Source organism: Pseudorca crassidens, chromosome 3, assembly GCF_039906515.1.
Source record: "Pseudorca crassidens isolate mPseCra1 chromosome 3, mPseCra1.hap1, whole genome shotgun sequence".
Classification (NCBI taxonomy): domain Eukaryota; kingdom Metazoa; phylum Chordata; class Mammalia; order Artiodactyla; family Delphinidae; genus Pseudorca; species Pseudorca crassidens.
Window position 1 is genome coordinate 30,118,704 of NC_090298.1, and position 24,778 is coordinate 30,143,481.

Here is a 24,778-nt window from a genome sequence, read left to right on the forward strand (position 1 = left end):
AGAATGTATTCCAAGAAAATAATCTTATCTCGGCAATGATTTATCCTTTAGTGTACGTTAAACACAGTGTTGCTTGTAATAGTGAAAAATTAGAAATCAATGAAATGTCCAGCCACAGTAAATTGCCTAAAAGAATTTTGCTACATCCATATGAAGGAATAGTATACAACTGTTAAAAATAAGGTTGTAGAAGAATATATAGTGACAAGGGAATTTGTTCATAATCTATTGTTGAGTTAAAAAGCAGTTTGCAAACTCTATGTACAAAATAAGTCTATATTTACTTTAAAAAATCAAGCAAAAGAATAATTTGTACATGTACATATAAGAAAAGGCTAGAAGGCTATACATTAAGATGTTAATAGCAACTATCTTTGGGTGGTGATTTTTACAGGTGATTTTTACCATCTCCTTTATGCTCCCCCTAGCAAGGTTACTATAATAAATATTACATCAACAATTGTGGGAGAGGGAAGGTAGCTTTAAACATTTCAAACAAAATGAACAGCAAACAAAAACCCTATGATGAATTAGATTGTCTATTAATAGAGAAGCAAGTACATTTGACGGTGCTGTGATTAAACCCTGGCACATTCTAGGACTTTACATTCTAAGGCAGTTAGTTCAAAATAATTTATATGAGCCCTGATGGTACAGAAGGGTCTTAGTAGTTTTTGCTGTTTTCACTTAATAGGAAGTATTTTATACCCACACTCTGCTAAGCCTTGTACAGCATGAAGTCCAGGAACTGAAGCAGGGAGGTGGCCTGACACATTCACACAAATGCTAGCACACAGATGCCACCTTGGAAATGGGAGGTTTCAGCCCTTCAGCCAACACTCCTCATACCACTGAGATCTAAAACTGTGTCTATGGAAAAATAAAGAGCTTGTAGTCTAGATCCATACACAGACAGATCTGTCTGTCTATTGAGGGTATTGAGGAGAAGTTAGAAATGTTTGGGGTGAATCCTTAACCTCTTGGGGGTGATGTCATCCCTGACACCCAGCCTTTTCTACAAGTGTCCTTGGTGTCCCTGACAGAATGGATTGGAGGGATCGTCCTGTCTACTCATGTCAACCATCTGCCGCTAATTGATGCAGCTGGCTGAGTAGTGGATTTGAAATTTTAAGACTGATGGTGACAATGGCTGCAAGGTAGATAGTGCAGTCTGAATGAGTGCCCATCATGTGAAATGTGACACTTTTCCCTGTCTGTCTCCATCTGTTCCAGAACCATAAAAGAGAAAGAGCCTAGAATATATTTATTTCTCCCACAAATGAATGAGCCAGAGATCCAGACAAATTTAGGCTTAAACTTTAAGTCCAAGATGATACCATTAGTGGTAGGACAAGGGAGAACATTGCAGACTAACTTAAAGCCACTCTCAGCAAATTTCCCCTGTAGCAGATTCAGCCTTGGCTAGACGGGTGTTTTGAATTACACAAAATCCAGAGTACTCTGGGAAAATGACAGTGGCTAGAAGTGTAAGCACATAAGTTTCAGAATGACAACTCCATTCTCGATAGTCTTCTATAGTCCTTTAAAAACCAATAGTGAATGCAAGTTAACTCACCCTTATACATCACTATTATGTCTATTCTCAGAGTTTAAAAATGGAAGATTGCAAAGCATTTCACAGCAGAGATTCCCCAGCCCACCATCCTTCCAGAAATGCAAATGGACAGGAGGTCACAGAACACACAACCCATTAGCCTGACTGACTCACCTTGATGTTGCTGGTCCTCTGGAATCTTCAGTCTACAGGTGCGCAAACTGTTGAACAGGTGGCTGCTGCCCTTTCTTTGTATGGTAGACATGGTACTGGCAGTACGGCTGTGGCTCCAGTATCAGTAGGGTATTCCTTCCCTTGGCCAGTCACCTAGAATGGTCTTCACACGATACCCAGAACCACAGAGGTACAGGCAGATGCTGTCCTTGCATGGAAAAACATTTACTTCTCTAATAAACTTCCAAGTGTTTCCTAGTCATGACTCTTGAAATAAGTATTTACCAACTTGTAGCTTCTCCTACATATAAAGATGCCAATTCATTTGGATAAAAACACAACTTAATTCTTCTTTCATTTCAAAGCACATTGAAACTTCCCCCCTTATAGTGTAAAATCCAGTAAAGTAACTATTTCTAACAGATTACAGTTTTGCAATGATGACTCCTGCTGCTGACATGAAGTCTAATGGCTCCAGTATTTAGAGACGACTGCTAGAGTAATACATACCCAAAGGGAAAAAAAAAAAAAGTGCTGCCGAGTTAAATCAAGTGATTTCTAAGCCTGGTCTGAGTTACCCTCCGTGACAGCTGAAAGTGAACGGTTCTTAAAGGAGGCTGGAAGGGGGAGGAGCCGAGTGGGCTAGGCTGATTAGCATATAGAGGCAGGCAAGAAATGGCGTTGGAGTTGCTTTGAATAATAGTGACCAAAGCAGGGATTCTAAAAAGATGCCCCAACGTTGCAGTCATTCTAAAAAGATGCCCCAACGTTGCAGTCATCACATATCTGACTTCTGCTACTTTGTTTGTAATTAAAACGAACGCTCACAGCAGGAGTTTATACCGCATGCATATTGATGTGTAAACCCGACATCTAAAGGAACTGCTAATGAGCTCATGGAAATCTACTGCTGGAACTTTCAGTTTCTGTAAACACCTTTGAGTCTTCAGAAGGGGGCCGTTTTAGAGCAGACTGCTGTCAAGGCAATTATTTGGAGTTCTGGAAGAAACATAAAAACACAAAACATTATCTTTCCAGAGATCTATATCTGTTTCCCCTTAGATTATCTATTACTACTTCTAGGTCATAAGACAAAGCTATTTCCAGTGTTTTCTTGTGCTGAAATAGCATACTTCATTGAAATACTGAAAATCGTTTATATTTCATTGAAATAATAACGTATTTCATTACTGCTTCAAGACAAACACCTTTCATTGAACTTAGGAACCTGCTACCTCTGAAGTTGTAATGAATGCTGGTAGATCCTACCCTTCAAGATTCACAGCTCTTGTAGATTCAGAGATGAGGTGGTGGGCAAGGACAAGGAGAAAGCCAGAGCTGTTTAGCTTCAAAATCTGGAAGCTGCAGCTTCCTTTGCACATTTGGAAACTGGTGCTAAGCTCGACACCCTAACTAGAAATTTACCTCCTAGCCGGATCCTGGTGGGCACCCTCATTTCACTTTGAGGCAAGTAACGGTTCCCCAAGCATACTCTGAGCTATGAAAACTCTTATGGAATGTAAGTGCTGTTTCATAATTCTTATGATTTTTGTCAAACTGCTTTTACTATTTTAATAAATAGTTTACCTATTGCAGTTTTTTAGGTCCCTCCGAGTGTAACAGGTTATAGAAGTGTTTGGCTACATTGAAAGAGATTCCTGTTACTAGAGAACCATAGTTTCTGCTTTAAATGGCTGGTATTTATCTCCTGCTTCACAATGGTCATGGTAGGAGGCTGAGGTATTTTCTTGCTGAATTACATAAAGCTATCAATATGCTATCTAAAGCAATTCTACTCCAATAAAGGTGTTAAAAATAAAAGAAATTGAAAAATTAGAAAGATATTTTAAATATAAAAGGGAAAAGAAGATGCTTATGTTGGCATTAAGTAAGAGTGAAAGAGGGCACCAACACTATGTGTTCCCCACATTGGTTGGTATCACAGAATCTAACAACATTAAAAAGTATTCGTAAAACTTATTGGGTTTGTTTTCATTGGAACGCTTATTATAGTATCAAAAATGTCTTCTGATTCATTAGTGAAATAAAATAATTGTGCTCTATATTAAAAATACATATATATTCTACCTAGCTGTGGACCTCACTAAATGTATTATCATGTAGGTAAATCAGATAACCCACAAAACTGTAAGCCAGGCCTTGAGAGAAATGAATGTTTTAAAAAGTGTTTTACAATGAGAAAAAAAAAAAAAAAATATATATATATATAAGAAGAGAGAATAGCATAATAAGCCCTATGCACCCATCACTTGGATTTAGTCATTATTAGCTCATGGATAATCTTGTTTCTAATGTGTGTTTCATCACAACCACTTTTCCCCCTCTCTCCTCCACTGCATTTGAAGCATCCCAGACATAACTGCATTCATAAATATTTCAATATGTATTTCTAAAATGCAAGGACTTTGAAAAATAGAACCATAATAAAAGTGTCACCTTTTTAACAATTAAGCATGATTCCTTAATGTGATTAAATATCCAGGTGGTATTTTTCTCAAATTGGGACCCAAAAGTCCACACATTGTATTTGGTTGCTATGTCTGTCTCTTTTTTTTTTTTAATAGTAATCTTTTATTTATTTATTTATATATTTATTTTTGACTGTGTTGGGTCTTCATTTCTATGTGAGGGCTTTCTCTAGTTGTGGCAACCGGGGGGCCGCTCTTCATCGCGGTGTGCGGGCCTCTTCGCTATCGCGGCCTGTTTTGTTGCGGAGCACAGGCTCCAGACGTGCAGGCTCAGTAGTTGTGGCTCACAGGCCTAGTTGCCCCGCGGCATGTGGGATCTTCCCAGACCAGGGCTCGAACCCATGTCCCCTGCATTAGCAGGCAGATTCTCAACCACTGAGCCACCAGGGAAGCCCACTATGTCTCTTTAAGTCTTTTTTATTCTGTAGGTTTCTCTCTGAGAGGAAATGTTGCTTGAAAATTAGCGTCTACATTTACCCTAATGCAGGATCTAGTGTTTCAAAGAATTCCCCTAGATGCCTCCATTTTTCTTACTCACAAATGAATGTAAAGCTGGGAAAAAAGAGAAGGAAAGGAATGGTCAGCTGACCATAGAGCCAACTTTCTAACCCCAGCACTCCCACTAGTGTACTGTGTAACCTTGAACTAGGAACTTAACATCTCTGAGTTTGTGTCTTCATTTGTCAAATGAAACAAATGTTTAGTAAGCAATGCAAGAAAGTATTCAACACTTGCTCTGTCAATATGAAGGCCTGGAAAGGGAAGAGGTATCCTGTTTTATCTTTGGCTAAAGCCTGAGAAGAAAAAATAGATTTAAAACTGAGAATCTGAGTAGAATTTGGGAGTGTATTTGAAAATCTAGGCCTTCAAGTCTCAAACTTGGCTGACAACCATAATTACCGAGGGAAAGTGGTAAAGTTAGAGAGTTTTGAGCCCCAATTTCAGAGTCTGGGGTATGGGGTATATATATAGTAAAAATCTATATATGTATTTTTTTTACATAACTCCCACCCCCCAATGCCAGCATTATTGAGATGCAGTTGACACATAACACTGCGTAAGTTTAAGGTGGTACACGTGTTGATTTGACGCATTTTTTATATTGCAAAATGATTATCACCACAGCATTAGCTACCATCGCCATCTTGTCACACAGTTACCATTTCTTCTTTGTGGTGGGAACTTTTAAGATTTACTCTGTCCTAGCAATATTCAAGTATATGATATAGCACTATTAGCTATAGTCACCATGCTGTACATTAGATCCTCAAACTTGTCAATCTTATAACCGGAAGTTTGTACTCCTTGACCAATAATACTCGATAACCCCTGGCAACCGCCACTCTACTCTGTTTCTCAGAGTTTGGCTTTTTTTAGATGGCATCAGTGTAAAGTCCTCTTATCAAAGTAAACAAGCATAACCTGCTTAAACAGATCTGGTTTGCTCCACTACTTCATTCATTATATCTTTCCTGAGGACTGATGAAACCAAACAAACACTCCCTAAACATAGTAGTTTCCAGTCCATGACCTAAGAGTATAGACACAGTACCGGGGAAAGCTTGCTGCCTGGTTCCTCCATGTCCCGCTGTTGTGTATCATTGAGTGAGCCCTGGGCAGTGACCCTGTGACTGAGTCAGGAGCAGGCTCTTATACTGCATGTTCTGTTACACTTCTGCTCTCAGAGGCCTCTCTGTTTTGACTCACCAGTTTCTATTGGAAATAAGCCAGTGTAGCTGAAAGCAGTATGTTACAGGAGTACTGTATGTGAAATAACATCAGATGTATCAACCATAGTAAGTATCAGCTATAATAAGCCATAGCCGTTACTTTTCAGACACACCACCAAGTTAGTAGTACACAATGGGCATGTTATATTTTGCTTTTTGCTTGTAAATAAAAGCAAAAAGTCAGAATACAAAAGGTGAAGTCTGCCTGGGTCAAGAAACAGGTGAATAATATCTTTTCTTGCAGTTTGTTTAAAAATGAGTTAGAATCCTCTGAAAGCCAAGCTTTTTCCCTTATCAGCTCTCTCTGATGCCAAAACGATGCCACCAGTTTCCTTGGTCTAGGTTCTTCCTTCCCTCCCATATCCTTTCCACTTAACCTGTGTCTTTGTACTCCCACAAGAGTAGAGTAGAATGGCGTGTCACAGGTAAACAGTTGATCTTATCAGCTGATGCTTTTGGAGTGATACTGGAAAAATTGATATTTGATTATTAGAATTCTCAGAAAGCTATGAATTCTAATCATAAGATATCAGTTTTATAATCTAAATGGTTCTCGGTTTATAGGAGAATTTTCTTTGTTCAATTGAACCATGTTTAAAAAGTATTGTATGTTACACATGCATTGTACATTAGTTCACAAGTGAGTTACTTGTTTAATAATAACTTGCCTTGTTTCAAAAGTATGTATGATACCTAGTTGACAAGTTTACCTACTCTTTGAGGGTCTTAAGACTGTTTTGAATGACAAGTATTATATATATACAAAGCAGTAGTATTGCATTCATCACTCTCATTCCTAGAGCATAAGATAAAAGACCCTTAATAGAATCCAAACACAAAACTATGAGACCCTGGGCTGAGCCCAAAGCACTGCAGGAATTATTAAATGGTTATTGCAGTTCAAGACTGGTGAACTAGTGTTAAGACTTTAGATTTTCTATTGATTTTAAATAACAGATCCCTTGCTCCTCTGTATCAGCCAGTGGTAGATTTTTTTTGTTTGAAATCCTCTTCCTTCCACCTAAGACATTATAGATGAGAATGTTGAGTTTCAAAATCTCACAATGACTCACGTAACATGTGTATCACAAAGTACCATCAAGGCAGGCTTTTGAAGCTGTTCAGAGTTGTGTTACTCTAAGTTACTGTATGTTATTAGCTCAAAAAATTTCCGAAGTAGTACAGTTAGCTGGACTCCCATGACTGCTATTTGTAGAAACAAAAGAGATGCAGATGGTTGTATTAGAGGTTGTATTAGAGATTGAATACTTACTCCTGTCAATAGATTCAGGAGGCTACACTGGCATAGCACCAAATTGCTTATTTATCAAAGTTGCTCACCATTCTGAAATTGCTACCACTGAACGCCAACATTTGAGTTTTGGTTATCAGAAATATTGCCACACTCCATGAACATTGCCTTGGCAGTTCAAACTAATTTTAGGTCTTTCACAGCAGCCTCAGATATGGCTGCCATAGGGCTCCCTCTGGAGGTCAGCAGAGTCCAAGGTCAGTTAATAAAATAGCCTTGGCCTCAGGATAAACCCATGTTTTTTCATCCAGCACCCACAAGAATGGGGTCTTATATTTGTGAGCTTAGGAAATGATTATCTGTAGGTGAGATTGTAGGAAAGTTACCTGATTATGGGTGTGATTTGATCATTGCTATGTTCCAATATTTAATCTCTGTAGCTTTACATTTCCCTATCTTTACTGAAGTCTTTTAGCCAAAGTGAAAACACAACAAAATAAAGCCAAAGATCAGAAAAATACCGAGTTTTAATTTGCTCGTTCGTTTGTTTTAAGTGGCAAGGAAACACAGAGTACAGTGGTTCTGGTTCCATAATGTCCACCATCTGGGTAAGAGCAAATGTTCCTGCAGAGTCTGAATTCCATCTAAAAGTGTTTGAAGTACCCAGGAAGCAGGGTCAGCAGGTTTGCAGAAGAACTGAAATCTCTGAAGGTAAATACTCATTAACTGGGATCATTTCCAAAATAAAGCAAACTAACTTGCACCAGATCTAACTCTTGTTACTTCATTTGAGTTTACGTTTATAAGAATAAAATAATAACTAAACTATGTTCCTCATCCTCTCCCTCCCTCCTTCCTTCCTTCCTTCCTTCATTTATTCATTTTCTCTCTTTTTTTCTTTCTCTGTTTCTTCTTTCACTCATTTCTTTTATGTTAGCTAGGTGGAATATAATATATAATAAATTAATTATTCTATATCTGGGATTTGTTTCAAAAATAATTTAAATGAAAGATATGAGGGGTATAGATGAAATAACATTGGTCATAAATTGATAATTATTAAAACTAAGGGATGAGTACATGGGATTTATTATACTTTCATGTCTACTTTTTTTTTAACATTTCCACTATAAAAAGTTTTATAATTACTCAGTGAATCTAATTGAAATTGTACAAGAAATAGGCAATGTGCTAAATTTATTAGGATGTGGAGAGAAACTCTTCAAATTTCCCATTTTTTACTCCACATATTATAAAACATATACAAATATAGGAAATGTTAATATTCATAATGTATTCATGTAGTAGTATAAGAATACAATTTATAAACAAACAAAGGAAACCACACTGGGATACATTCTTAAATATCTGGGCCATAATCATCAAATTCAGAAACCTCTGTGGCAGAGAAAGAAGGCTGGACGTATGTGAAAATGACACTGTCATTTAAAGAGAAACAAACAGTCATTTTACTCATTACTTCTCAACTGTACAGATGTTCTCTTCTATACCATTTTTCTTATTTTCTTATTTCTATTTCTAAAAATACAATTAGATTGTGTCTTAGTTTGGGCTGCTATACAAAATATCATAGACTAGTGGCTTATACCCAACAGAAATCTCTTGTCACAGTTCTGGAAGGTAGACTTCCGAGATCAGGGTACTAGCATGATAGGTTCTTGTGAGAGTCCTCTTCCAGGTTGCAGACTGCTGACTTCTCACTGTCCTCACACAGTGGAAAGAGGGTGAGGGAGCTGTCTGGGGTCTCTTTTATAAGGGCACTAATCCCATTCATGAGGGCTCCCTCATGACCTAATCACTCCCCACAGGGCCTACTTCCTATCAGCATCACATTGGGGGGATTACAACATATGAATTTGGGAGAACACAAATATTCAGTCCATAACAGATTGTATTTGCAAAGATGGAAGAGAGTTTTCATCCAAATTCAGCTCCTTAATGAGGCATTGAGGAAAAAATATCTACGAGCTTTCTGTATTCCCACATACATGACTTCAGAGGCCTGCCCACAATATTCAATGAATATTAACTAACTTCTTACTGTAGAACTACAAACACTTGTTGCCTCCCAACAGACAGATCTATGAGTGTGTGAGCGCGCACACACACACACACACACACACACACACACACGTATGCCCCTTATCCCCCTGGCATTCACAACTGGCATGTGAGAATCAGGTGTTGTAGCTCAGACTTTGATATTCAGCTTTAAATAACAACAGCACCTAGTGAGCTGCAGGTGGGAAATCCTAGACCAGTTTCAGGGCTCCCTGAACATTTGCATCAGTACCAGGGCCATTGAAACCACTCCCTAATTTCTCATGAGGACCCAGAGTGGCTGGGCTTGAAGAAGATGGAAGGATCAGAATATAGGATCCCTCTCATTGTCTCAGAGATCCAGTGGGGTAACCATATGAGAGTGGTAGAGGGTAAATCAAGAAAGAATCAGCCTTCCACATCTGATCATTTGATTATTTCTCGATTTAATGGGAGCTTGAAGCTCTCCCAGGAACTCCAAAACCTGGATTTACGTGTTATTGGCACAATTAGGTGAAACTACTAGCACGTTTTTCTGTATATTACACATATCAGTTACATCAGCAAACATACTTCTTCACTGTCACCTTTTTGAAGTAAACCTGTATAGACAGTCAATCCTAAACAGAAACTTTAAGAAGGCAATAGAGAACAGATATTTTAAAATTACTTGTAGGAAAGACTAATCAAAATAGCAGGCCAAGCACACACTTCCAAATCCATTCAAATGATTAAAAATTGTACAAAGAGAAAAATTTTAAACATAGATGTTTAAAATATAGACGTTATACATTAGAAAGTTATCTTCATGTATCTGCCATAATTGGACAAGAAACTATGAGGACTCACAAGAAGATAAAAAAGAGAAGGAATCTAAACAATAAGAGTGGAGTAAAGCATGGTAGAGAGGAAGCTTGGGGTCAATAAATATAGGTAACATGGGCAATCATCACATATTAATGAAAAAACTGCGTGTGGAACAGAGGCATTTAGCCACAGGATAAATGCTGACAGTTGTCCTTTTTTTTTTAAACATCTTTATTGGAGTATAATTGCTTTACAATGGTGTGTTAGTTTCTGCTTTATAACAAAGTGAATCAGCTATACATATACATATGTTCCCATATCTCTTCCCTCTTGAGTCTCCCTCCCTCCCACTCTCCCTATCCCACCCCTCTAGGTGGTCACAAAGCACCGAGTTGATCTCCCTGTGCTATGCGGCTGCTTCCCACTAGCTATCTATTTTACATTTGGTAGTGTATATATGTCCATGCCACTCTCTCTCTTTGTCACAGCTTACCCTTCTGCCTCCCCATATCCTCAAGTCCATTCTCTAGTAGGTCTGTGTCTTTATTCCTGTCTTACCCCTAGGTTCTTCATGACATTCTTTTTTCTTAGATTCCATATATATGTGTTAGCATACGGTATTTGTCTTTCTCTTTCTGACTTACTTCACTGTGTATGACAGACTCTAGGTCCATCCACCTCACTACAAATAACTCAACTTCGTTTCCTTTTATGGCTGAGTAATATTCCATTGTATATATGTGCCACATCTTCTTTATCCATTCATCCGATGATGGACACTTAAGTTGCTTCCATCTCCTGGCTATTGTAAATAGAGCTGCAATGAACATTTTGGTACATGACTCTTTTTGAATTATGGTTTTCTCAGGGTATATGCCCAGTAGTGGTATTGCTGGGTCATATGGTAGTTCTATTTGTAGTTTTTTAAGGAACCTCCACACTGTTCTCCATAGTGGCTGTACCAATTCACATTCCCACCAGCAGTGCAAGAGTATTCCCTTTTCTCCACACCTTCTCCAGCATTTATTGTTTCTAGATTTTTTGATGATGGCCATTCTGACAGGTGTGAGATGATATCTCATTGTAGTTTTGATTTGCATTTCTCTAATGATTAATGATGTTGAGCATTCTTTCATGTGTTTGTTGGCAGTCTGTATATCTTCTTTGGAGAAATGTCTGTTTAGGTCTTCTGCCCATTTTTGGATTGGATTGTTTGTTTTTTTGTTATTGAGCTGCATGAGCTGCTTGTAAATTTTGGAGATTAATCCTTTGTCAGTTGCTTCATTTGCAAATATTTTCTCCCATTTTGAGGGTTGTCTTTTGGTCTTGTTTATGGTTTCCTTTGCTGTGCAAAAGCTTTGGAGTTTCATTAGGTCCCATTTGTTTATTTTTGTTTTTATTTCCATTTCTCTAGGAGGTGGGTCAAAAAGGATCTTGCTGTGATTTATGTCATAGAGTGTTCTGCCTATGTTTTCCTCTAAGAGTTTGATAGTTTCTGGTCTTACATTTAGGTCTTGATGAAAGAAATTAAAGATGATACAAATAGATGGAGAGATATACCATGTTCTTGGATTGGAAGGATCAACATTGTGAAAATGACTATACTCCCAAAGCAATCTACAGATTCAATGCAGTTCCTATCAAACTACCACTGGCGTTTTTCACAGAAATAGAAAAAAATTTTCACCACTTGTATGGAAACACAAAAGATCCCGAATAGCCAAAGCAATCTTGAGAACGAAAAACGGAGCTGGAGGAATCAGGCTCCCTGACTTCAGACTATACTACAAAGCTACAGTAATCAAGACAGTATGGTATGGGCACAAAAACAGAAAGATAGATCAATGGAACAGGATAGAAAGCCCAGAGATAAATCCACACACATATGGTCACCTTATCTTTGATAAAGGAAGCAGGAATGTACAGTGGAGAAAGGACAGCCTCTTCAATAAGTGGTGCTGGGAAAACTGGACAGGTACATGTAGAAGTATGAGATTAGAACACTCCCTAACACCATACACAAAAATAAGCTCAAAATGGATTAATGACAGTTGTCCTTTAAGAATGTGAGTTATCTGCCTGGAAAAAGCTTTTAAGCTGGGACCAGAAAGAGAAGGAGAGCTGGAAATGCCCTAGGACCACCCTCTCTCACCTCCTGGCTGGAAAAAGATATGGAGAGAGACTGGAGAAGAAAGTAGATCTGTTCAGGAAAGAAGTACACTAAAGGCTTCCACTTCTTTGCAGTCACTCCTCCTTTGCAGTAATGGGAGGATGTCTGTCTGCTCTGTATCCATGAACCCCAAAGTGAAGTCTGTCAACACAACTAGCACACTGACACAAAGTATGCAGTCAGCCCTCAGGAGAAGACCTGCTGGGGGAAAATACCCATGCAACTGCAGAGGAAAGTGATGCTAACTCCCAAAGCAGTGACCTAAATTTTTACTCATAAATATGAATGGCTAATGCAGCATCATCAGATATTTGAGAAAAACCAGTAGAAGAAAGGAAAAGGACCAGGATTAAGCAAAGGGTTAAGCAAACAGGACAGATTACTCTGGAAAAAATAGAAATAATGCAGAAAACCAAAGAGAACTTTAAAAAAATAATTTTATTTAGTGTCCTCAGAGAGAGAAAGGATATTACATCCATAATACAAGAATAGGTCACCATGAAAAAAATGAGCTATTATGGCAATATAAAAATTATTTGAAATTAAAAATATGATTGTCAAAATATTTTTAATTACTAAAAACTGACTTGAGTAATAAACATAATTAAAGATAGAATTAGTCGAATAGAAGGTAAAAATAAAGGAAATCTCAAAGGTGTGCAGAGCAAAAAGGCAGACAAAAATGTGTAAACAAACTGAAACATGGAATTTCAGTGTAGGAGGTTCATCTACTCCTCCACTTACTAGTTGTGACCTTGGGCAAGCTGCACGTTACTAATATCCAACCTTAAACGTGCATTTACTGTCTGCCAGTACTAAGTCCTTATACATATTAACTCATCTCATCCACTCAGCATTCCTCTATCTGTAGGATATCTTTCTATCTGCCATGATCTACTACACCCTTGATTTGAGGAGCTGGATGCTCTGTAGTACTTTCACCTAATAAATTAGTCTCTTTATAAAATACCAATTAAGTGACCTAGAGAGTCCACAACCTACATTTCACCCCTCCTTTCAAAGGTTAGCCAGGGATTCTCTCTCTGCCTCCCTGCAAATTGTGTGGTGCCTGTGGTAGAGGGAAAACATAAGGCACAAACATAGAAGCATCTAGTCATACAGCCAAGAAATCTCAGAGACAAGAGTCAATGCCAAAACAGGCAGTGGTAATCCACTGACATGTGGTTTTGGCCTAAACAGAGCTTCAAATAATACTGAATTAACAATCAACCTTTCTTTTAAAAGACTGGTAGGTTTTGTCCAAAATTGTAGTTTCTTATGACAAAATTGGAATATTTGCCCCCCACCTTCCAAAAAAGCAACAAGTCTGCTAATTAAGGCAGGCTATTGTAATAAATAGACTCTAAAATATAGTCCCTCAAAGAAGATAGAAATTTCTTTCTTTCTCACATAATAGTCCAGAGATGAGCAGGTGATCCAAACTGAATAGGTGGCTCTATCTGAGGTCCTCCACGAACCCTGGTGGCTTCTAATATTTTGTTCCAAAAGAAACATTTTTATTTAACTTTTTTGATTAAAGAAATGACTACCTACACCAAAAAACAAATTTTTTACCTCCTGCAGATATTCAGATATTGAATAAATTGAGGCAAATTTACATCTCCTGCATCTTGCAGATGACAAATAGAAATTTAAAAGCACTAATATTTATAAAGTACTGTTTTGAAGATTATAGATAAAGATATAGTAAAACAAAGTGAAAACCAATAAAAAGTCCTCTGCAAAGCATTACATGTGACCTATAATGACCTGCATGGTGCTAAAGAAGAGAGAAAATATGCAATGCTCTGTCTTCATTAGAACACAGGTACCTCATTTGTACTAACTGCAAATGTTAACCTGATAGTACCTTCATATTCTTATTCACTCTATAGTGGACATTGTTGAATGCCTGCCCAACAGCCATTTCCTCCCCTCCCTTTGTTGACAGAACTCTGATCTTGTGCAGCCATGTGCTTCAGGGGAGCTAGGCCTCATCCCCATCATCAGGGATTATTCTGACTCATCATGAAGATCCCATTCTCCTTGCACTAAATATTTGTGAGAAAATAAATGCTTTGAATACAGCCTGGCTCTAATTTGTACCATGTCAAATAGCTTTTATGATGAATAGAAATGATACTGATAAAAATTAAACATTTAGTATCATAATTTCCAGGAGAGAGAAGTCATTCCATCAACATGGACTGGCTTGGAGCCATCCCTGAAGCTGCTTCACCTTTCACTATAACAATGCTGAGAGCAGCAGGACCCTTGTCTTTGGAAACAGCACACACTTTGCCAATATCAATACAATACTTGTTTAGCTCTGACCTTTCTACATCTCCATTCCTCTTATTATTGCATGTAGTAGTCACTGGTATAGGAATCTGTACCCAACAAAGATGCCCCTGGGCTTTTCATACTCTGTGCTGTCCCTGAAATGCCCTTTCTCTTGCCTACTCATTCTTCAACACTTAGATACCCCGGCACCACCCTCTTCAGAACAGAGTTAATCACAGCCTCTTCTGGTCTGGAACTATATTTTGAATATATTTCTGTCATTGTACATATTATATTTCCTGATAATTACCTGTACGTATATGTTTCTTCTCAGTAAGATAGGAGTGCATTGGGCTTAATTATGGTGCTTTTGTTTTGTTTTTGTTTTTGCTTTTTGCGGTACGTGGGCCTCTCACTGTTGTGGCCTCTCCCGTTGCAGAGCACAGGCTCTGGACGCACAGGCTCAGTGGCTATGGCTCACGGGCCCAGCCGCTCCGCGGCACGTGGGATCCTCCCGGACCAGGGCACGAACCCGTGTCCCCTGCATCGGCAGGCGGACTCTCAACCACTGCGCCACCAGGGAAGCCCAATATATGGTGCTTTTATTATTTATTTATTTATTTAAATATATTTATTTATTTGGCTGCTCGGGTCTTAGTTGCAGCATGTGGGATCTAGTTCCCCGACCAGGGATCGAACCCATGTCCCCTGCATTGGGAGCATGGAGTCTTAAGCACTGGACCACCAGGGAAGTCCCTATATGGTGCTTTTAAATTAGAAATAAATAGAAGAAAGGAAAGGAGCCAATAAGAAAGAAAAGAAGAAGGGAGGGAAGGGAAGAGGAAGAAAAGAAGGAAAAATGTTATGGTTTCTTTCTTTTTCCTCGATGAGACCACGATGAAATAACCAACCTGTCAAGTGTTTAGATCCTAGCAGATTATTCCCCAAATTGGGAAAATTTCTGCTCCATCCATGGTTAAGAAACCAAGTGGAAGAAATTGCATCCAAATTTTCTAGAAAAATTGTTTGGGAAAAGTAGATTAGATGACTGTAAAGAAGTGGTTGATACCATACACAAAAATAAACTCAAAATGGATTATAGACCTAAATGAAAGACCAGATACTATAAAACTACTAGAGCAAAATATAGGCAGAACACTCTTTGTCATAAATTGCAGCAATATCTTTTTGGATCCACCTCCTTGAGTAATGGAAATAAAAAGAAAAATAAACAAATGGTACCTAATTAAACTTAAAAGATTTTGCACAACAAAGGAAACCATAAACAAAACAAAAAGACAACCCACAGAATGGGAGAAAATATTTGCAAATGATGTGACCAACAAGGGGTTGATTTCCAAAATATAAACAGCTCATGCAGCTCAATATCAAAAAAACTAACAACCCAATCAAAAAATGGGCAGAAGACCTAAATAGACATTTCTACAAAGAAGACATACAGATGTCTAAGAATCACATGAAAAGATGCTCAACATCACTGATTATTAGAGAAATGCAAATCGAAACTACAATGAAGTATCACCTCACACTGGTCAAAATGGCGATCATCAAAAAGTCTACAAACAATAAATGCTGGAGAGGGTGTGGAGAAAGGAAACCCTCCTACACTGTTGATGGGAATGTCAATTGGTGCAGCCACTATGGAGAACAGTATGGAGGTTCCTTAAAAAACTAAAAAATAGAGTTGCCGTATGATCCAGCAATCCAACTCCTGGGCATATATCCAGAGAAAACCATACTTCAAAAAGATACATGTACCCCAATGTTCATTGCAGCACTACTTACGATAGCCAAGACATGGAAGCAACCTAAATGTCTATTGACAGAGGAATGGATAAAGAAGATGTGGCACATATATACAATGGAATATTACTCAGCCATAAAAAATGAAATAATGCCATTTGTAGCAACATGGATGGACCCAGAGATCATCATACTAAGTGAAGTGAGTCAGAGAAAGACAAATATCATATGATATCACTTATATGTAGAATCTAAAAAAAATGATACAAATGAATTTATTTACAAAACAGAAACAGACTCACAGACATAAAAAACAAACTTATGGTTACCAAAGGGGAAAGGTTGGGGTGAGGGGTAAATTAGGAGTTTAGGATTAACATATACACACTACTATATATAAAATAGATAATCAACAAGGACCTACTGTATAGCACAGCAAACTCTACTCAAAATTCTGTTATTAACCCATATGGGAAAATAATCTGATAAAGAATATATATATATATGTATAACTAAATAACTTTGCTGTACACTTGAAACTAACACAACATTGTAATCAACTATACTCCAATATAAACTAAAAATTAAAATAAAGAAGTGGTTGACATTTGGAATAAACAGAAAGAATAAAGTGCTACCGACCTAAGAGGCAAAGTTAGACTTTAATATCATTTAAATGAGATCAGGTTCATTGAATTGGAAGGGCTGTGAAATCAGGCAGGCCTGCTGGAATCTGGGCTTCACCCCATGCTGGCAGTGTGACCTTGAGCAGCTTACCATCTGCCAGCTTCTGTTTCTGCATTAGACAAAATTAGTACAGTAATACCTGTCTTATAAGATCAATATGTAGTCTATATTAGGTGAGATAACTACATCTATCTCAATGCTGGGCACAAGCCGTTTAGATGTTAGCATCTTCCATGCATAGTAAGTACTAACTTAGAATATATATATATGCATGTATATACATACATATATATACACACGCACACACATTTCTTCCCACTAATATATTTAACATACATATATACGTGGTGTGTATTATATATATATATGTATATATACATACACACACACACACACACACACACACACACACACAGTTGACCCTCAAACAAAGTGGGGGTTAAGGGCAACGACCCTCTGAGGAGTGGAAACTTCCTGTATAATTTATAGTTGTAGCCGTGGTTCCCGGTATCCGCATGCAAGGACTGAGCCAATTGTGGATTGTGTAGTACTGTAGTATCTACTGGGAAACAACTGTGTATAAGTGGACCTGTGCAGCTCAAACCCATGTTGTTCAAGAGTCAACTGTATACTTAGATATATAAGTATATATATATATATATATATACTTAGAAGAAATATGTATACATATATATGCACACACATGTAATGAGCTGGGGAGGACTCATGGTGGAAGTGGGGATACTGACCAGGATGAGAGGATTGCCCTGGCTGGTGAATAGTGAAGAAGTTTTTAGGGGTGTTGGGCCAGCTTATACATATTCTGATTTCTACTCTGTAGTGATTCTTTTAGGATGAGTCAACTCTCCATAGAACCAACATTCCCAGGCGAATTTCTTCCACCTAATTTGAAGCCTGTGGATTGCACAGGCCTCAGTAAGGGGGCATGAAGATTCTCTGAGGACAGGGACCATGTCCAGTTCAACTTTGGGTCCCAAGTGTGGCGCACTGAGATTGGCACCCCAGAGGTGGCAGTGAATTTCATCAGAAGGAACTCGTGAAATCACGCTAAGGTCCTGTCTGAGGCCTAACTCCTGAGATTTACATCAACAGCAGAACCCAGAAGTTCTTGCCAAACTTTTCTTTGATGACATCTTTTTAAGACCTGCATAATATCAAGCAGGAAAGAAGTAGGGCTTCATTCTTCCTTGACTTACCTCACATTCCCATTTTCTCTCAGTGCAAGGAAACCTTTGTCAGCTCTGTGGCTGAGACAGCAGCCTTTCAGCTGTAGGAATTTTCCAGTTGCATGAGAGAGCTTCATTAGAAACCATCTGTACTCTCACCCTGCAAAGGAATAAAAAGAAGAAGAAAGAGAGAAATGATGACTCCAAAAACCAGATATTTTTGCTTTTTCTTTTCCTGACTCTATTTTCATGTGTTATTAGCTGTATGTTTAAAATTATGTCATTGTTTATGATTTATAAAGTTCTAAATAAAATACTGTTTACAGTTGCGCAAAGCACAGAAGATGTTGACTAAATATGATGGAAAGATGGCGATAGCTCTCCAGTCTGAACGCAAGAGGAGAGCCCCGCTGGGAGCTGACTAACATGATTTGTTTAGTCAGCGTTTGGCAGCCCCAGTGAAGGACAAACACAGCAGATACCGAGTGGAAATATCTGCACTACATGTCAGAGAGTCAGCCAGGCTTGATATAAGAAATAACATTGTTTGAGGGAATTAGAATTACGAAATGAAGTATGTATGTAAGTAGGAACTGTTTAAAAACTATTAAGTAAAAATATATGGTTTCCCCTTTTAGAACTCCTTTGAAACAAACTTTATAAACCTCATTTTGAGTTTATAAGTAGGCAAGCATTTAGTAGTTTAAAGAGGCATATTCACTTAAGTTCCAAAAGGCTGACAGATAATTAAGATACCTGAATTGTCTAGCAGAACATGGCAGAGATTTGGTTTCAAAATTGTTTCAGGTGAAGTATTACATTTCAGAAAAGTCTCTGTGTGGTTTGGGAAGCTGATTCACAGACTTTGGAGTCCACCTGGTATTATGTTCTAGGCCAAAAAAAGGCATGAAAGTCATGAAAGAAGTGACGTCCTCCCACCCCCAATGTGATGTAAAGCCTGTTCCACCACAGCCGGATGGTGAACAGTTCTTGGATTGAATCATAATGGCCTATAAGGGCCCTTGTACACCTCCAGTGGCAGAAAGAACTCACCAGGCAAACCGTGTAACAGAGCTTGTCCAAATTCTTAAAGGGATTCAGGATCTGCTGGGTTGGATCACAGGCCATGGAGAACAGAATCAGAAGATATTAACTCATTTGGCATCACTTCTTGCCTACTAGCTCAGTAGTTCTCAACCCTGGCTGCACATTAGAATCCCCTGGGGAATTTTAAAGCATTCTGATGCTTGGGCCCCACCGCCAGAAAATTTGAATATATTGACTCAAATTAGAGCTTGGGAGCAAATATTTTTCAAGAGTTCCCCAAAGTGATTCAAATTAATAGCTGGGATTTTAAAACATGGCTCTAGACTATAAACTCCTTGAGGGCATGCTTACTACCACCACTCATCTTAGCATCTACTGTAATGCCTGGTCCATGGCACATGATAAATATTGTTGAGGTGAGTGAAATAGAATAAAAACAAAGGGTTCTCTTCTAAACCAAGATCAGCAATGTTGCTGCCAGTTCTTTATGTTTATCTCTACACCTTGATACATACCAGTGGGTCGCATGGCACTTGTTAGCACAGTACCTCACTTAGACCTGGCGAAGTAGGGCCCACACTTTGGAGGGCCTTCCTCGAAATTTCTAAGTCTCTTCCAGTGCCTATGATTGACTGGGAATGGCAGTGCCCTCTTTGTTTCTGCACTCTCTGTTTTGCCTGTGTGCTCAACCAGATGCCTCCAGGAGCTTCTAGTCTCAGGAGAGAGGGATTTGACAGACAGCAGTTCCTACAATCCTGATGTCCGCACAGATATTGAAGCAGATGTTGAGTTTGAAAAGTACAATTTCTGAACCTTGTGTTTTAAATAAGAACATTAACAGTGTCACAGGGATAAAAATTACATTCAGTTATTTATGTATTTGATCCTACCAAATAGATGCTTGGGAAAAGCAAAGATTCTCAACTTCCGACTTTTCTGAACAGAATTTGAATTTAAATGACAAATGCTTTGTTATTAGGGTTTCTCTTCCAGTCCTTTTAGTTTCTGAATGTCTTCATTTGTGGTAAATACAGGGAAGATTCCTGTTAGTGGCAAGATTGCAAAATAGAGAACAGATTTTCCCAGGGTGTTTTTTTTTTTAAAAAAAAACATTTATTTATTTATTTATTTGGCTACATCTGTTCTTAGTTGCAGCATGCGGGACCTTCGCTGTGGCATGCAGCGTCTTTCGTTGTGGTGTACCGGCTCTTTGTTATGGTGGGCTTGCTTCTCCCTAGTTGTGGTACGCGGGCTTCAGAGATCGCAGGCTCAGTAGTTGCAGCATGCGGGCTCTCTGGTTGTGGCACACCCCACGGCATGTGGGATCTCAGTTCCCTGACCAGGGGTCAAACCCCTGTCCCCTGCATTGGGAGGTGGATTCTTAATCTCTAGACCACCAGGGAAGTCCCTCCCAGGGTGTTTTACTTAAACACTTTACTTTCACTTAAACAAATAGGGATGAAGAAGAATCATGTTTAAAAGTATCCTGCCAGGGGTTTTGTGGGAGAGTGGGTTTTATAGCATCAGAGGTGTTACTGGTTGATTCAGACCAGTCATCCAGCCAGTTGTAGTGACTTTCCAAAGCTATTTTGGGAACCTAGAACTATCCATTTTCACCTCCCCTCATATTACCACCAAAGAGAGGTACTGGAGAAGTTGATAAACTATAAATTGTGACAATAACTTGAGACATCAATCCACGAGTCTTACTTTCTTCCCTTTGCTACAACAAACCCCTTCCTGGATCAGAGAACAGACATAAATACAGATGTATAGGATCAATAAGGACCAGCCAGGTATGAGACAAAAACACTGGGGGAGTCAGAAGTCAATTAGATGCCCTACTCCGCCTGCTAGAGGACAGTCTACAGAGCTATTGGAGAGAAAGACTGGGGTGACTCCTTGAAGAAATCTTGGAGTGTTAGAGTTGGAACACATTCTTTTCACACCCTCACTCTCTTCAGAAAGGAGAGCACTTGTCGTGATTTCCTATAAAGTGGGTCCGCAAAGAAGATCCTGTGAAGTTCAGGGGAACACCTGAACACAGGGACTTGCTGAGCGGCAGAACCCACTGGCACGTCCGGGGCTGCCAGGGCACAGGCAGAAGACATCAGAGAGCTTTGGACACAGGCAGAGGGCATCAGAAAGAGGACAAGTCAGGAGAGGCCACAAATCACCTCCCAGTTTTCCACAGAGCCAAGGTGGTTTTAACGGTAAGTCCAAGCTTCCCAGTGGCCCAGAGGTCCCATAAGATGATTGGAAGCATAAGTCATCTTGCTAAGCAAACCCCCATTCCCTGGATACACATGCAGCAAAGGGGCAAGTACCAGCCTTACTTAGTCCCAGGGAGGAGGGGCCCCTGTCCTTGACTCCATGATTGAGAGCGTTCTGCATATTGCCAACAAATGCATTTGCCAAAACTACATGGTACTGCTGCCACCAGGGATCTGAGATTAGAGCTGGCACAGACTGACACTTTTCAGGTTCCAGGGAAATCTTCTTCACTCCTTTAGATACTCTAAACAAAAGGCAATTGTGTCCAAAGCCCTGAAGCTTTGTGGGCTGTGCTTCTGCAGAAGTTGCTTGGAAGTACAGGGAGGATTTTAGCAGTGCATTCAATGCAAATACTTCAGGCAGAAAAAAGACAAATTTATTTATAAGCCCTTTCTCTCAAATAGTGTGAGTGCAGAAGATTCCTTTATAATGAAATATTAGTTCCCTCACAGTGTCAACTGCCCATTTTCTTCTTCTTCCTCTTCATGTTTTAGTTTGTACTTCCAGAGGTGCTCATAAATTTGCCCAGTATTTTCAATAGTTAACCTGATAGCTGAGAAACAACTGTAGTATTGTTTATATAATCCTTAAATGTGTATATATGTAGGTCTAGTTGTAGCATGCATGAAACATGATTCCTTTCCTTTATACTGGCAATTTCATGGGCATTAAATTCTAGAATGACAAATCCTTTTACTTTTAAAAAAATATTTAATAAGATTTAATTTAAATGCTTAAAAATTTTCAGTTGAATTGATACACTATAATTTGTAGTTTGCCTTTTAATTTTTTTTGCCTTTTAATTTTAATAAATAATTTAAAATATTTTAAAAGACATCTTACTTATTTTAGAATTAAAAACTAGTTTTATTTGTTTACATCTATTTTAAATTTTCTTGAAATTAATCCAAATTTTATACAGGTTAAATATAATTACATTTTATTTTTTAATCTATTTAATTATTACTGACATAAGAATACAAGTTACGTGTGAAAAAAGTTTTTTGAGAGTTAAAGAAATTCACATTTATTTATATGTGTGAAAATTTTGATTATATCAACATAATTAGTGCCTTTACTTGAAGGTCAAAAAATTTAGATTCTAGGAAACAAATATATATTAATTTCTGAACTATTACTCATCCAAACATAGCCAGCCCATCAAGAGAACACTCAGTCATGTGTAATCCAAATTAAATCTAATTGATTTAATTGATATTTTGCTAACTCTAAGCTTTATATATATTTTTCTGATTTGTTCTTACAAAGTATATTTTCAAGTTAGGACAATTGAACATATTTCATTTAACAATTTGTCAACTTGATTAATAATTCTTGAATATATAGACTTAAGGTATGTGGGCCTCCATTTGCCTCAGGCCTTATAAAGGTTGGGTCGGAGTGAAGGAATTCTGCCAAGAGAGACTCATGGCAGACCACCACTCTGGGGATGAAGCAGAAGTGAATCTCAGGATGCCAGGAGCATACAAAGATTCCTCAGCCAGCAGGAACACACCCACAACCAGACTGGGTGATGACCTTGCCAGCTAGAATCAGCAGAGAAGTGACTGTAACCAGCTATTCAGTTTCCTGCCCACTGTCCTGTGTCAGTTAGTTCATTTTTCCTGCTCTTCCCATCTCCCTGAAGCCTTCACAAAAGTCAAGCATGAGATTCTGCCTCTGGAATTTCAGTAAGCATTGGGAGTGAAGGCAGTTTGAAGAAAGAATTTTGAACTGGATAGTGATTGAAATAATAGTACCTGAATCTGACCACAGATATACTAAATTAGATGGACACTTACCTGATTATACTATATTTTATTTTCCTGCTGTAACAGAAATGGGGGCTTGTAAAAGGAAAATGGGCACCAATACAAAAACTGAGTTTCAGATTTGCCAACATCTGACTTGCACTTTTACAATGCATACCTCTTACTAGTAGCACCTTACTGGAGAATAGAACACCTTTTAAATGGTAGAGATCAGCAAAGGTAGAAGGATGGGGATTATTGATTTCTTGGCTTGACACAGTAATTTGTAATCTGAGCTGTACAATAGAATTACCTAAAGGCTTCAGAAATAAGCCAATTTCCTTGCCTCACCTCAGACTAATTGAATCTGAATCTCTGGATATAGGGCTTAGTATCTTAGTAACTCAGGTGATTCTGGTAAGTGACCAGGGTTGTAACGCACAGGGCAGGTCTGCCTGGTCAATTCTTTGCCAGTTTTATATCTGTTCCTAAATCTTGTCAGATTCACCAGTTAATGCTGCACTCTTTCTTCTCTCCCTATCTGTGTTGTCTTGGTCCGAAATCCTGTCAACTGATTAGGTCCTTTGCCTCAGGTGCCTTGCACAACAATTTGTTTACTGAGGAGTGTGACAGTCATAGCAGTGACCTGGGAAATAAGCCTGTGTCAAAGCCAGTTAGTCTCACTGTTTCTGTTTTAATGAAGCAGATCAATTAAGAGGGCTGCACTGGAAAATTTCTGAGCTGCCAGACCAGCAGTCCTTCAGTGATTAGGCACCAAATTCATTCATTCATTCACTCATTCAACAAGCATATATTGAGCACCAACTATGTGCTCAACACTGGAAATAAAATGATGAATAAAGATACAATCTCAACCTTCAAAGAATTGTTTTTTATTTGTCAACTCAGAAATCAGTTATTTCTTAGACACCTGGAGTTTACCTGTTCTTAGTCCCCAAACTTACCACTCCTTTCTAGACTATGGAATTTGATAGGCCAGTATTTTTTTTTTTTTGAAGAGTCACCAATTTTTAATTTTACAAGGTAAAAAAAGTCAAGTGGAAGTCTTTTTAACACACAAAACTTAACAAGTATATCATCTCAGCATAAGGAACTGCCATTTAAATGAAATAAATTTAGCTTCATGAAAAACTCTACACTATTTTTTTCTCATTTTGCTGCCTCCCAACAACCTTTCTCTACAACATTTGTTTAAAACCAAATAACTAACTTTCTTTCTTTTCTTTTTCCTTTCTTTCCTGATAACGAATAGTACCAGTTATCCTTCTCCAAATAAATATTCTAGGAACTGGATTATACTTCTGGCCAAGATGGAGTAACAGGACCAGATTAATTCTCCCACCTTTAAACAATCAATAAATGAAGAAAATATACGAAGCAATAATTTTCAAGACACTGGATATCATACATTGAATAACTGTGATTCCTAAAAGAAAGGAGACAAGTGAGATGAGCCCTATATTTACCCTTGCTTGCTGTCTTAAGAGAGATTCCAGTCTGTAGTGCAGAAAAGGGAAAACCCAGGT

General features: G+C 38.4%; 1 protein-coding gene and 1 long non-coding RNA gene across 6 annotated transcripts in view; one reads left to right on the plus strand and one right to left on the minus strand.

The window, feature by feature from the left end:
• The window catches only part of RANBP3L (RAN binding protein 3 like), a 48,206-nt gene extending 46,341 nt beyond the window's left edge, over window positions 1–1,865 (minus strand). For all 4 annotated transcript variants that reach the window (XM_067730527.1, XM_067730526.1, XM_067730524.1 and 1 more), the window contains exon 1: window positions 1,730–1,865. In XM_067730527.1, coding sequence (XP_067586628.1) covers window positions 1,730–1,820 — 91 coding nt within the window. In that variant the 5' untranslated portion in view covers window positions 1,821–1,865. The remainder of the gene's footprint in view (window positions 1–1,729) is intronic.
• The window catches only part of LOC137221209 (uncharacterized), a 55,005-nt gene extending 51,917 nt beyond the window's left edge, over window positions 1–3,088 (plus strand). Inside the window, exons 4-5 of one of the 2 annotated variants that reach the window (XR_010941925.1) lie at window positions 1,608–1,767; window positions 2,954–3,088. This is a non-coding gene — a long non-coding RNA (uncharacterized lncRNA). Of the gene's footprint in view, window positions 1–1,607; window positions 2,287–2,953 lie in introns of those variants that run through there. The other variant, XR_010941926.1, reaches the window with a different exon arrangement.
• The last annotated feature ends 21,690 nt before the right edge of the window (window positions 3,089–24,778 follow it).